The 15,348-nt window shown below is 40.4% G+C and overlaps 1 protein-coding gene across 1 annotated transcript in view; it reads left to right on the forward strand.

The window, feature by feature from the left end:
• Positions 1–215: 215 nt before the first annotated feature.
• The window catches only part of LOC126234580 (ionotropic receptor 75a-like), a 432,638-nt gene continuing 417,505 nt past the window's right edge, over positions 216–15,348 (forward strand). Inside the window, exon 1 of the mRNA XM_049943292.1 lies at positions 216–279. Coding sequence (XP_049799249.1) covers positions 232–279 — 48 coding nt within the window. The 5' untranslated portion in view covers positions 216–231. The remainder of the gene's footprint in view (positions 280–15,348) is intronic.

Here is a 15,348-nt window from a genome sequence, read left to right on the forward strand (position 1 = left end):
ATGGCAGCAGCGGTCACGTCACAAGCAACTGGCGCACAGGACACTTGTCCATTAGATTGTTTCCTTCTCCCGTTTTGGCCAGTGCTGAAGACAGTTCTCCATTACGCGTACAAACTTACTGTCGTAACACAAAATTTCGGCTTCCGATTTCTACACATTACATGGCTGCTGCAAAACTTGCAGCATTTAGCCATTACAGTACGCTAAATCCAAATCACATTTGCTGCAAGGATGCCAGAAATGTTTCCTTCTCTGACATGGCGACAGAGGAAGTTCTCTGTAAGTAGGTAGTTGTTTCTGCAAGTGCATCTAACAGGCCCAAGTTCTCTTCAATATACGTGTGGTTCTTTTCTTGGTTATTCCAAACTTGTTTTCTTCTGCATGCAGTTGGACTATCAGTACCACATTTTGTCTGCTTTGTAACCGGTTGTACACTGTTTCGTAACATTTAATTTTGTTGTGCTTGGATAAATCTCTGACATATACTACGGGACCACTGACATGTTAATGATGATGTTTTTAATGAGTTTAAAATACTGTATGTATATTCCGATATATTTAAGATTAGTTTGAAATTCCTACTCAACAGAAAACATTGGATGTAATCGTTACACGTCCTTCGAGACGAACTGTCAGCAGTTAACATGCAGTAAATGTAACTCATTGAACGGATCGCCACATCAAACTTTTCATCCACACTGCCTGAATAGTATGATAACTAACTTCGACCTCCACTACACGGTTAATACGGTATGGTGGACAGAAAAGCCTGACAAATACGTACGAAATGGGTCATAATTGTAAGGGTAGGTTGCAACCAAGCAACTGTTATTATGGTTGTAGTTTTTTGGTAATAAGAGTCATACCTCTCGTGGAAATTATAGTATAAACGGTTATAGACATGTATCGTGGAGTATTCAGACTTTTCATAAAGAAAGGAAAGGACACTTTGGCTACCAATTGAATTCGAAAAGAACCCGGAAGTCGTGCGTTAAGAGCAGTTAAGTTACACGGCGTAATAGAAAATGTGTGCCGTATGCAGTCTGTGATGCGCAGAATTTCGACGTTTATGTATAGGAATTTATGTCTGTTCCCACATAGGATTAAATAAGTTTAAAAAATTACACACATTATTGACGCAACTGTAAGTAATGTTACAACTACAATACACATGTGTAACTATGTTGTGCACGTGGTCTGTCTATTTACTTGTTGCTACAGTTATTAGAGGCATTTTAAAATAGCCAAAGGCTGATACTGGCCATAATGGAATGTGTACTTTGATGCAGTGAGGTTCATCTTTTGAAATAGAATTTGACAGCCTACGATTGTTATACAAAAATTTTTTATTATTCAGAAAGTATCATATTTTCAGGAAGGAGACTACATTCTGATACAATTTTAAAGGGTGTTGGGGCGTTGATGTGACCCGCATAGCATTCAAGACTGTTTGCAGCCGGTTGTACGAATTTATACATTTTCATACAAATATTATTTATTTGTTGTTGCACTTTTTTACCCATTGCCTTGTTATTTATAACGGAATGAAATATGTACAATGTCTTTGAAAATGTCACATTGGAATAATTAAAAAGATAATTTTTTTTAAATCTAAGGTTTCATTAAATATAACCGTGGAACATAGACTAATAATCGTGCTTAATGAAAAAGAAGACTACCATAAAAAGAAAGAAGCTAAACAGCTAAACTACGGATTTCCACCAACAGTCATCTGGCTATATGAGTGTCTGGGAAGCACTTTGAGTCTATTCACACGCCAGCAATGTCGGGATAAGTGATTACATCTTTTGTTAATAAATCTGTGTTTACTGCCATCGGTACATTTCACCAAATCTATGAAATTCCCGAATGGTTTCTACAGAAAACTACGATTTTTAATTACACACAGTCTACGGTAGTGACATATTCTAAAAAAAGTAACCGCTGTTAACACATTGAAGGTACTACCAGATTTAAGAATATGGCTATTCCAACACAGTAGGAGAGCCTCTGCAGTGCTGATCGAGCTTAGAGGGAATACGACGCGGGCTGAGGCGTGAATGAGGATTTGGAATGAGGAGGGAGGCGTTCTACGGTAGTCCGTGCGGTTGAGCAAAGCCACTGTGCCAGGGTGGCGTAGTGGTTAGCGCATCTGCCTCTGCAGGCCCAGGTTTCAACCCCGGCCTCGGGACAAATTTTCATTTGTTACTTCAGTTTTCATGTATACATTAAATAGTAGTTCTAGCTAACAACCGATTAATACACTACTGGCCATTAAAATTGCTACACCAAGAAGAACTAAGATGTGATTACATTTTCAGGCAATTTGGGTGCATAGATCCTGAGAAATCAGTACCCAGAACAACCACCTCTGGCCGTAATAACGGCCTTGACACGCCTGGGCATTGAGTCAAACAGAGCTTGGATGGCGTGTACAGGTACAGCTGCCCATGCAGCTTCAACACGATACCACAGTTCATCAAGAGTAGTGACTGGTGTATTGTGACGAGACAGTTGCTCGGCCACCATTCACCAGGCTTTTTCAATTGGTGAGAGATCTAGAGACTGTGCTGGCCAGGGCAGCAGTCGAACATTTTCTGTATCCAGAAAGGCCCGTACAGGACCTGCAACATGAGGTCGTGCATTATCCTGCTGAAATGTAGGGGTTCGCAGGGATCGAATGAAGGGTAGAGCCACGGGTCGTAACACATATGAAATGTAACGTCCACTGTTCAAAGCGCCGTCAATGCGAACAAGAGGTGACCGAGACGTATAAACCAATGGCACCCCATACCATTACGCCGGGTGACACGCCAGTATGGCGATGACGAATACACGCTTCCAATGTGCGTTCACCGCGATGTCGCAAAACACGGATGCGACCATCATGATGCTGTAAACAGAACCTGGATTCACCCGAGAACATGGCGTTTTGCCATTCGTGCATCCAGGTTCGTCGTTGAGTACACCATCGCAGGCGCTCCTGTCTGTGATGCAGTGTCAAGGGTAACCGCAGGCATGGTCTCCGAGCTGATTGTCCATGCTGCTGGAAACGTCGTCGAACTGTTCGTGTAGATGGTTGTTGTCTTGCAAACGTCCCCATTTGTTGACTCAGGGATCGAGACGTGGCTGCACGATCCGTTACAGCCATGCGGATAAGATGCTTGTCATCTCGACTGGTAGTGATAAGAGGCCGTTGGGATCCAGCACGACGTTCCGTATTACCCTCCTGATCCCACCGATTCCATATTCTGCTGACAGTCATTGGATCTCGATCAACGCGAGCAGCAACGTCGCGATACGATAAACCTCAATCGCGATAGGCTATAATCCGTCCTTTATCAAATTCAGAAACGTGATGGTACGCATTTCTCCTCCTTACACGAGGCATCACAACAACGTTTCACCAGGCAACGCCGGTCAACTGCTGTTTGTGTATGAGAAATCGGTTGGATACTTTCCTCGTGTCAGCACGTTGTAGGTGTCGCCCCCGGCGCCAGCCTTGTGTGAAAGCTCTGAAAAGATAATAATTTGTATACCACAGCATCTTCTTCCTGTTGGTGAAATTTCGCGTCTGTAGCACTTCATCTTCGTGTTGTAGCAATTTTAATGGCCAGTAGTGTATTCGCGTGATGGTCCATGTGCCTCTGTCTATTCAAAACTGACCCTAGCAAATGGTCACTACGCTGTGGGTAAAACAAGCGATAGGGACTGTCTACTCCGAAGCAGTGAGTCTGGTTCACATAGAGCTTCACTAATTGCTTCGTTACTCATACCGTCTAACACTTTCACGGACACACTACATGTTTTGTTCGCTCGAAGCCTGTTCTGCGAAATGATAGCAAATCGCATCTCCTAAGCTTTCCCGATCTCCCTCTACTCTGTGTCTTTCAACAATTGCGTTCAGCTGGTTTACTTGTATCATCTCTGCGCAGACTTTGCAGTAGGCTGTGGAATACAACGTGAACTAGGAAACCACCCATTTCACATTCACACACTCCACCCTGATTCTAGATAGTTATCGTGGATAACGGCCGTAGTCAGTAAGTAGTTGAACCACGTCGAGAATGCGTGAACATGATGCAACCTTAATCTCTCCAGATGTTTGGGATGATTTTGTATGCACGCCGACGCTTATTAGGGAACCATACACCAGCTGAGCTTTATTGCAGTTTATACTGTGGAGTGGTATGCATGAAAGCCTTAATTGGAAAAATGTCGAAATGTGGTGCTACAGTATCATCAAGAGATGAAAAGGCTTTGTGGCGGAATATCGACCAACTGCTGAATGAAACAAGGCGGGGAATAACTTAAAAAATGTCAGTACAAGACGCCATAGAAGAGCATGGACTTCAAGTCGGAGGTTCGAGTCCTCCCTCGGGCATAGGTGAGTGTTTTATCCTTAGCGTTAACCTTAGTTAGGTTCAAATGGTTCAAAGCACTACGGGACCTAATATCTGAAGTCATCAGCCCCTAGATTTAGAACTACTTACACCTAGTTAACCTAAGGACATCACATACTTCCGTGCCCGAGGCAGGATTCGAACCTGCGACCGTAGCAGCAGCGCGGTTCCAAACTGAAGCGCGTAGAATCGCTCGGCCACAGCGGCCGGCGCGTAATTTAGTTTACGTTAGATTAAGTAGCGTGTAACCCTATGGACAGATGACCTCAGCAGTTTGGCCCCATAGGAACTTACCACAGAAAATGTATATGTATACGAACATGGAAAAGGATTCACAAGTGAAATTTGTCAGTCAAGCTACATGAGCCTTGACAACCAGTTGCTCCTGATGAAGCCGATGGAGCATTTCGTTGAAAGCTCGAGATTTATTCGGATTTGACGCAGCAAGGAAACCAAGAACGTTTTATAAAAGGATGACGTCGGGAGAAACTTCGTCCTCATATCCACATTGTTAACGGTTCGGAATCAGCGGATGTAAATCTAATTGCAGGAATGCTCGAAGCAAGTATTATAAGGCCCTTACTTCTCACAATGCATCTAAATGTAGTGGATAACATCACAAAATCCTTAAGATTATTCGTTAATTGTACTTGACGGTAAAGAAAAGTTGCTATGCCAGAAAATTGTAGCGACTTACAGGAAGACCAGCAGACGATAGATGATTGTTGCAGACTGGCAGTTGACTCTGAACATTAACATATTTTGCGAAATTTTGTCGCTAATTGCGAATTCTTTGACATTAGCTGTGTTAGCTATAGATGTGCTACTTACTAGTGATACACAGAAATTTGTGCCAGACCGGGACTCGAAACCGGATTCACCACTTATCCCGAGTGGTCACCTTAACCATTCCGCCTATTTGTGGACGCTCCCCGGACACATCAAAACCTTTCTATGCCACACTGCCTACGTCCCCTAATGCTCGCAGCAACAATTCCCACAATAGGGAGAATCAGACTACGTGTTCGACGTTATTATCATCATTTTCCCCGTGTAAGTTTGTAATTCTTATTTTTATAATTTCTGCATGAATATCTAAATGAAAAGAAAATGTAAAGTAAATGTTAACGTGTTTAGTGTGTTACACACACAAAGGCAAAGAAATCCATTACCGGTCGATTACACAGTTGGCTGCTTATGACTGTAGATAATATTTAAAAAAAATTGTCTTCGAATAACAATCCGGAATGACCTATTGTGGAAAGACGAAATAAAAGTAATACTACGGAAAGCAGAGGCCAGGGTGAAATCCAACAGAAGTATCTTAACGAAATGTAATTCACCCACGAAAGAAATTGCTTACCAAGAACATGATCGACCGAGTCTTAAGTTTTAGTTGTCAGTCTGTTACCAACTTCGATTAAAAAAAGACACAAGGAAGCTGAAATGAGAAGCAACTCGTTTCACTGTGCAACCGTTTAATACGAGCAAGAGGCTATAAGACAAACGATATGCATCTTTGAGAGGCTTACCGCTAAAATTCTGCAAGCGCAATTTTCAAAAAATGTTCTGCAACGTATTACTTGCTCCCACCCATGATGAAAAAAATCAAAAAGATTTGATCTCATAGGCAGGCTTTGCGATGCTTGATTTTTTTCTAGAGCAGTATTAATAAGAGGAACTGCAAGGGCCGTATATCAGACTCAGAGTACCTTTCACCATACACCCAAAGATGAGTTTTAGAGCATAAATGTAAATCAATATCCTACATTGACTCTCCTGGTGCGATTCTACCATCTTACTTTATAGTTATTAGGTGTTTTTTTTCCCAAGATGCCGTGGGTTACGGAGTGCGTAAAGTAATGAGTTACAATATCATCGTGACACCTCCTCATGGCGAGATGGAGTGCCACATGGTAACGTTCGGGGCACATGCTCACGAAAGGACACAAGCGCGGGTCGAATGAGAAACCATTCTGGCGACAACGTTGGCTAAAGATCGAGAAATCCACTAACATAAGCTACTTTAAAGAACGCGGGATCTTAATGGCCCTGAAACTGGGAAGGAGCATCTCGAAAGCGGCGAAGATTGTCGGCTGTTCGCGTGCTACTGTCGTGAGCATCCATGGGACGTGGTTCAACTGCAGTAAGGCAACAAGTAGGAAATCAGGTGTTGGACGTTCGCGCCTCCTCACAGAAGTTGGATGTCGAAGGCTTGTCAAGCAGGATAAGCACCGCTCTGCCGCAGAGCTGACGCCAGACCAGATTGTTGGTGCAGACACAAGTGTTTCGGAAGCACCCCATTGGTTTAACATGGAGCTCCGCAGCCGATGATACTTACCTTTCCACGTTGACCCAACGATATAGAAAGTTACAATTGCAGTTGGTACAAGATCGTTGAGAATGGATCGCGAACCAATGGAAAAGTGTCGCTTGATCTCATCCGATCACTTTTTTGAGATCGATCGTATTGGGACACGTCATCAGGGAGGCTGAAGGGTCTTCGAATGATCCACAGTTAGCTGGGTTTCCACGCAATCTCTGGCCGTACTCAAAGGCCTGAAGACGCCCGTGGACTACATGGACTTCAAGGCGGACCACTTTCATCCCTTTCCTGCTAGAATTCTTATCCGACGGCGATGCTATGTTATAGCGGGCTAACTGTCCGTCTTACAAGGGCAGAATCGTGCTAGACTGGTGTGAGAAGGATGATGCGGTACTGACGTTGATGTCGTGACCACAAAATACGCCTCACCTGAGCCCGATGCAACGGGTCTGGAACGTTACCGAGAGCTCAGATCCGCTCCCAGAAACCACCGACTCATAATTTACGGGATACCCTTGTTCTGTGCAAAGACATCTGGTGCTACATACCTCCGGAAACCTCCGAGGAATTTGACGAATCCATGCCACCCAGAATCGTTGGTGTATTGCGTCGCAAAGATAGCCCACCAAGTTATTAAGTTGGTTGTCATAATTGTTTCGCTCATTTGTTTATCAAGATGCAGATTCTAGCTCAGGTACCCTAATTCACAACTTCTCTGTCTTGCTGTATTTTATTTTTTTATTTTTACTACATAACGACAATACATACAGATGAAACTTTGCTATGTTGAATTTGGGAAAAATCGTCTCTGTGTAACATATGTGTAGTCATGACAATATTTCACCCAGGGGCACTTAAGAGTCGGTTAGTAAGGAAATTGGTTTATATCTGTGTGATATCATAAAATGCAGTGAATAGTAACAGTTTCCAACATTAAAAGAAAAAAATATAACTTTAAAAAGTAATGTGAAAAAAAAATTATCTGGGATTGTGGGTCTTACGCCCAACTTTAAAGTTATAATTAAATTTTGGATCTAGCTCATGGATTTATAACATAAAAAATGAATGTTTTGTGTTTGCCATTCACTATACCCGACAGGGGTGAACAGAAACAGTGTTAATCTCATTATATTTTCTACCTATTGTTCCTTGGGGTGAATAGTGACACGCCAAAACCCTTTTTCGATCTCTGAGAACAAGAAACAAAATTTATCTGATTCACAAAAGCTTTGTTCAATACAAAAGGTAAAAATATTCTATGTGGTTCGATTTCTTATTCTGTTTTCCAAGTTAAGATAGCAGTATATCTAACCATTTTATTTATTATTTAACTACTATGTTTATTTATTGTAATCAACTACGTTATTGCTTTAAATTGATTAACTTGGTTTGTTTGTTAATATATTAAATAGCTGACATTTTGTTTAGAAGTGATGTCATTAACTCTACAAGTCGAACGCCCAGAAATAAGGAACATCTTTCGAGTAACACCTCTAAAAAGTTACACCATACCTGTTAAAATATACGAGTGGAATCGGTGTTGCATTAAAAAAAATCAACAGAACATTTTCCTTCAAAAAAACAATTTATACAGGCACACAATATAAATGACTGCTTACTTATCCCACATACTTTAATCGCAGCATAACCAGTAGAGATAGGCTGTTCTTCATTTCTGTCAAAGTCTTGGTCTTTTTCCGATGAAACACTGACGATTGCCGTTTCTGTTCACCCTAAAAATTGCGAAAACACAACTCTACAATTTCAGTTAGCCGTGACGTAAGTCAGGTTAAAGCATACTTTAAAAATTAAATTCTGGCTAGTGAAACGAAATTGCAAACAGTCTTACCACGTATCTAAATTAAAATAACACAATTTACGTTTGTATTTAGAAATAAAGTTCGAAGTAAGCAAATTCAACACACATCCAGTGTTTGTCACGGATTGAACAAGAAGCCAAGTGACAGCGTCACCAACTTTCAAATTCCTAATTTCCCTGATTGATTGCATCACTATCAACATGGATAAACAAATCTTTGAGTGGTATTTGTATTTACCTTCCGACACAATAACAAGAGCTTTTCAGTAAATTTCGTTTCTGTTCACACCACTATTTATAAGTACCACGTTTTTCCGTACAGAAATAAAGCTCACATTGTAATAACATTATACAGTCATGCACATGTACTGTCGATATCGTATTTGTCGGTTCGGGAATTAAGGTTTGTCACAGAATTCATTAATCTTGTAATCCATCTCAATTTCGAGAGAACACAGTTGTGTGATATGCATGTAGCAATAAAATAAATTTACATGTTTGCGTAATGATTAACTAGTCTTCGACTGATACGTTCATCTGTGAACATATACTAACTAACTAAACTCAGCTAGAACATATAAGTACTTATTTTTAGTCTGACTCTGTTAGTAAGGCGAGTTTTAAAAATATAGAATGGTTCAAATGGCTCTAAGCACTATGGGACGTAACATCTGAGGCCATCAGTCACCTAACTTTATAACTACTTAAACCTAACTAACCTAAGAACATCACACACATCCACGCCCGAGGCAGGAATCGAACCTGTGACCGTAGCAGCAGTGCGGTTCCGGACTGAAGCGCCTAGAACCGCTCGGTCACAAAGGCCCGCGGCAAGTTTTAGAGAGCTGATTAAACTGGGCAAGTATTCCATACGAAGCTCATAATATATCAGAATGGATCTTATAACTATGTTATAACAAAGACGTAAAGTACGTTTGAGGAGACATAATTTGGCGCTTGAAACTGGAATGTAATTCAGCATAGTTGTGGGAAATAACGCATTACTCGATTACGCTTCTTTACTGTAAATTAGCTCGAACTGTCCAGTTGCCGTCCTTTGCTCAACGCTCCAGGCGGCTTAAGTTCTCCTGTTAACGAATGGAGCGGCATTAATGCGCATCATATCTCAGGGCTGACTTTTATTCGACAATAACCATGTCGCGACTGCTACACTCTCCGTGAAGAACACTCGATTTTCAACAGGCAGCATTTTACATTCTGATGGGCGCATTAAAGAATTATCCGAAAACCGTTAATCCATTATATGGAATGAAAGTAAATGGATGAGCCACGATTTTAAAGTATGTCGGATCGGCTGCACGCTGTGTAGCGAGTAATTAGATCGGAGAGGCATCGAAGCCGGAGGCCATTTGCACCCCACCCCAGTCACTTTCTCCCTCCGCCCCTCTCTCTAACAAGTGGAGCGGGGGTGGGGGTGGGGAGGGTGGCGAGTCGCCAGGGCAGCTGTCGCCCGGCATTCCCGTCCAACGGCCACCCCCGCGATCGCTCGAGCCGCCCCCGTAATTGGTCTCGGCGATATGCCCGCGCATTAGTCTCGAAACGACCAGCTAATCGCCTTACGCCTAATGCGACAGTTTAAATTTGTATCTGCGACGGTTGCGACGGAAATCAAAAGACAGGACCTGTTTAGAATCGGACGAAAATCCTCGTTTGTTTCGCTGTGAAATCTGCTGATCGTACACATTTTGTCTGTGAGGTCTCACAGCGACTTTTTCTAAAGTCTCCTCTGCAAAACAAAAATAAAGAGAAACAGTTATTTTTTAAATAGCAACAATAGTAATTATAGTGTAGTTAACAGTACAGAGGCGCTTTAGTTTGTCTAAGGATAACGGGAGAAAGAGGTGTATACTTGTTTCGTGGTCTAGAAGAAGGTTTCCATTAGTCAACTGGATTATGCTGCTGAGAATTTTTAATGATGTTGGGGTAGACTGGAAAGACATGTATACCAAGAAAGAAGCGACAGAATTTTGATTATGACGGGGTCCACAGCCTTCGTGAAAGTTCTAAATAAAGTCATTCCGCATTAAAGTGTTAAAATATTATTTACTGCGATTGCAGTTTCGACACATGGGTATTGCCAAGCACTCTGACAGAAATCAGTCACCAAATAAAATACACGTAATTACAAAACTGACAAACGTTGATGGAATGTGGATCTCAAGGACACACCGAAATCACAGGAGTAATCCGTTGTAGTTGCCACCGATTTCTTTATTACAATCATAAAGCTTTTATCAAATCCCAATCATAACAATAATACAAAGGTGATTGCCTTATAAAGTCATATTACTTTAACTAATGACATACATCTACATCTAAGCGATTACTCTGCTATTCACAATAAAGTGCCTGGAAGAGGGTTCAATGAACCACCTTCATGCTGTCTCTCTACCGTTCCACTCTCGAACGGTACGCGGGAAAAACGAGCACTTAAAATTTTTCCGTGCGAGCCTGATTTCTCTTATTTTATCGTGATTATCATTTCTCCCTATGTAGGTGGGTACCAACAGAATAATTTCGCATTCGGAGGAGAAAACTGTTGATTGAAATTTCATGAGAAGATCGGGTCGCAACGAAAAACGCCTTTGTTTTAATGACTGAAACTCCAATTCACGTATCATGTCTGTGACACTATCTCCCCTATTTCGCGATAATACAAAGCGAGCTTCCCATCTTTGTACTTTTTCGACGTGATCCGTCAGTCCCACCTGATGCAGATCCCACACCGCACAGCAGTACTCCAGAATAGGGCGGACAAGCGTAGTGTAAGCAGTCTCTTTGGTAGACTTGTTACACCTTCTAAGTGTTCTGCCAATGAATCGCAGTCTTTGGTTTGCTCTACCCACAATATTATCTATGTGATCGTTCCAATTTAGGTTATTTGTAATTGTAATCCCTAAGTATTTAGTTGAATTTACAGCCTTCAGATTTGTGTGACTTATCGCGTAATCGAAATTTAGCTGATTTCTTATAGTACTCATGTGAATAACTTCACACTTTTCTTTATTCAGGGTCAATTGCCACTTTTCGCACCATACAGATATCTTATCTACATCATTTTGCAAGTCGTTTTGATCATCTGATGACTTTAGAAGACAGTAAATGACAGCATCATCTGCAAACAATCTAAGAAGGTTACTCAGATTGTCTCCTATGTCGTTAATATAGATCAGGAACAATAGAGGGCCTATAAAACCTCCTTGGGGGACCCCGGATATGACTTCTGTTTTACTCGATCACTTTCCGTCTATTACTACGAACTCTGACCTTTCTGGCAAGAGCAATGTCCATAAAACCTGAAAAATTGAATGTGGCTATGTGAAATAACTCAGATAAATTTCATTACTTAGATGAACCTAATGTCCACACGATTCCTATCAGAACTCTAATTACTTCCAACTGCAAAGAAAACACATTAAGTCCAAAACACAAATCTTGCAACATTTGGCTAGCCAACTTTCCTTAAATAAAACAATATTCATAAAGACTTTATTAGTATAAACAAGGACCACTTCCACGACTAAGGAGGTGTTTTCATTTCAACAAACAGTTCTTTTAAGTTTGGTTACCCAAGTTGATTAATGAAAAATATTCATAATAACTGCTAGCAGAACATAACAACATGACCAATAGCCCCTAAAATGTGGCCGCTTCAATTCTGCGTTTGAATCAGATGGACGCGAGCACACCAAAGGATTTTAACCAATACAAGAGATTCACGGGACAGAAAATGAAATAGAAATGTACTCAACTTTGCACTGCAATTTAAACTTGAGACACCATAACTCTTCACCGGAAGGATGGAATCACAAAACGGTCACTTTGCTCGCGTCGACCACTGCCAATGATCTGCAACACAAAACACATCAGTGACAGTTGATATTCTGTGGCATTTGATACACAATCTTATCTAGATAACAGGTTATCAATGACTTTCAATGATATACGTCACAACTAAATGCAACCACAATTAACTCCGGAGTTTCTTGGCCAGTCACGGGTCTTAAAATTTAATGAACCAATTGCTTAAAACCACCAGTAAAATAATTGGCTAGAAGTTAAAAAGACACACAATTATCTCGGCGCACATTTAAACACCAGACTACAACAATGAACTACAAGGTAGAATGGGAGAAATATCCCGGCGTGACTTGGAACGCCACACACTGACTTACGCACTACTTGTTGCACTTATAGCTACGTATTTAGCCATATTTCGTGTCTGTTTGTTGAGCGTAGCTAAACTTCCTTAACTGCCGCCTAGGGCCGGCTGGAGTGGCCGAGTGGTTCTAGGCGCTACTGTCTGGAAACGCGCGACCGCTACGTCGCAGGTTAGAACCCTGCCTCGGGCATGGGTGTGTGTGATGTCCTTAGGTTAGTTAGCTTTAAGTAGTTCTAGGTTTTAGGGGACTGATGGCCTCAGAAGTTAAGTCCCATAGTGCTCAGAGCCATTTGAACCATTTGCCGCCTAGGTATCAAGTCACGACACCGAATTGAGTGATAAACAACTAGAACAGTCCTAAATGGTTTTAGTACACTGGAATATTTAGTTAAGATGCACGCAACCCACCGAAGCAACTCGATGACTCCAGTTCATTCGAACTGTGGAGCTTGTAACAGGAACTAGTCCTTCCAACCTCTAGGAAAACCGCATCACCATGGGCAATGGATCTGCCTAGCATTTATACACGTCGTAACGGCTGGCCACGCTCCTTCGTGATGTCGACTATTGTAACCTCCCCACAAAAATTAAATAAATAATATGAATAATAAGATTATGATTCTAATTTAGTGTAAACTCAAAACAGAATTCTTCCCCACAAAATTCGTTCCCATTTAATGTAAGCTCAAAACAGAAAAATTCGTAAACCTTATCTCTACCATTTTACAAGAACTAGGATACACAATGAGTACAAAACATATTAACAAATGACATAAAGTGCACACGCACTGTATATATCTCTACCATTTTACAAGAACTGGGAAAGGAAAGGGAAGGATTGCATCATGGTTGTAGCACAGTAGGTTGCACGTAGCTGCACTGAAAGTCCATATCTTTCTACAGAAGCACAACACCAAGTGAGACAATCTGAAGTTTTCTTCCATGCAGTATTAATCAGTGTAGCCAAGACACTGAAATGTCGTATTAATATTCAATGTTATCATTTTGGTAGTATATTAGGTACAGCAAACAGTGGGACCATAATAACATCTCCACCGTTCAAGGTGGTGGACAGCATGATGTGTCAACACCACACTCCTGCAGAAATGATACTTTTTCACCAACGTAGAATTAGTGCAAAATCCAAATATAGTGCTCCATGATCATGAGGATGGACAGGACAAACGGATATTGCATTTAGGTCAGAAGGTGAAAGACATTAAGTCTTATACTAGTCTTCATGGAGAATTACACTAGTCTAGCAACAGATTTGAGTAATTGTTGGCACTCATTGCCTAGTTACTGAACATTTCTGTACTATGTATGGAGTATTACAGAACAGTATTCATAAGTCATCTGATTACACTAAATATTGGCACTCATTGGCCAGTTACAAATCATATTTCTGCATTGTTCAGAAGTCATCATTCAAAGCAAGAGTTAATTAATGGCATACCATTTACATAATTCATCTAGTTATAGTAATCATCGGCACTCATTGGCCAGTTACAAAGTATTCATATAGTTTTATAAATCATTATTCAGTATTATTCTGAAGTCATCATTCAAAATGAGAATTAATTATTAGCATAGCATATATAGAGTATAACAAAAATATTATTTACAGAAATTATTGGCATAGTATTTATGCATTATTACGAAACATCATTCAGTATTACTCAGAACTCATCATTCAAGTGACATAGGACATATTTAAAATGCAACACACTACAACTCTTATTCAAGGTCTGTGGTTAGAAAACATCATTCAGTATTACTCAGAACTCATCATTCCAGTGACATAAGACATATTTAAAATGTAACACACTGTAACTACTATTCAAGGTCTACTTTTTTTTTGGTGCTAGCAATGCCTTGCGTTGGGATCGATAATTAATTACTGGGGCATGAAAATATTTGCTTTTGACTTAGTGCTGCAAATAAGGATTAGTAACGTCATTCGTCATGAGTCAGCTGTAGCAAGGCTATGAAACAAGTAGAGTATATGTGATCACATTCATGAATGACACACACAAATGGGTAAAAAAAATTCAAGTACTAGAACAGGTTTAATAACTAACTGCTTATAGCACATTAATTTCATGAATAGCTTCACCTGGAAAAAATACAAAATGGATTATTCAGCTGAAAGAAGAATCGCATATTATGCTGAAAAGTAGTGAACTTCGAATTAACAGGTAATGAAACGTGTACTCAATATGTATGTACACTAGCTGTCCTTTCCAAAACATTCAGTCATTATACCATGCGACATAAGATATACTATCAAAACGAACTGCAACAAATACTTAAATAACTACATAGCATCTCTTAACTAATATATAAACTTCATCATTATTCTCATCTGCAAAGAAAAACTTAAAAGTGGTGCGTTAAGTGGCCATATAAAATACATCACTATCATCACCTGCAAAGAAAAACTTCATTATTAATATCAGCATATTCTTCATATAACTATTCATCATCATTCATTATCAGCTGCAAAAAGACACTTCTTATTCATTATTCATATTACCACTTACTTCACATAACTATTCATAGTATAGAGTTTCTTATTTCTAGCATATTTCATCACTAAAACTAAGATGTGTAGTTC

The sequence above is a fragment of the Schistocerca nitens genome, chromosome 1 (genome assembly GCF_023898315.1).
Source record: "Schistocerca nitens isolate TAMUIC-IGC-003100 chromosome 1, iqSchNite1.1, whole genome shotgun sequence".
Taxonomy (NCBI): domain Eukaryota; kingdom Metazoa; phylum Arthropoda; class Insecta; order Orthoptera; family Acrididae; genus Schistocerca; species Schistocerca nitens.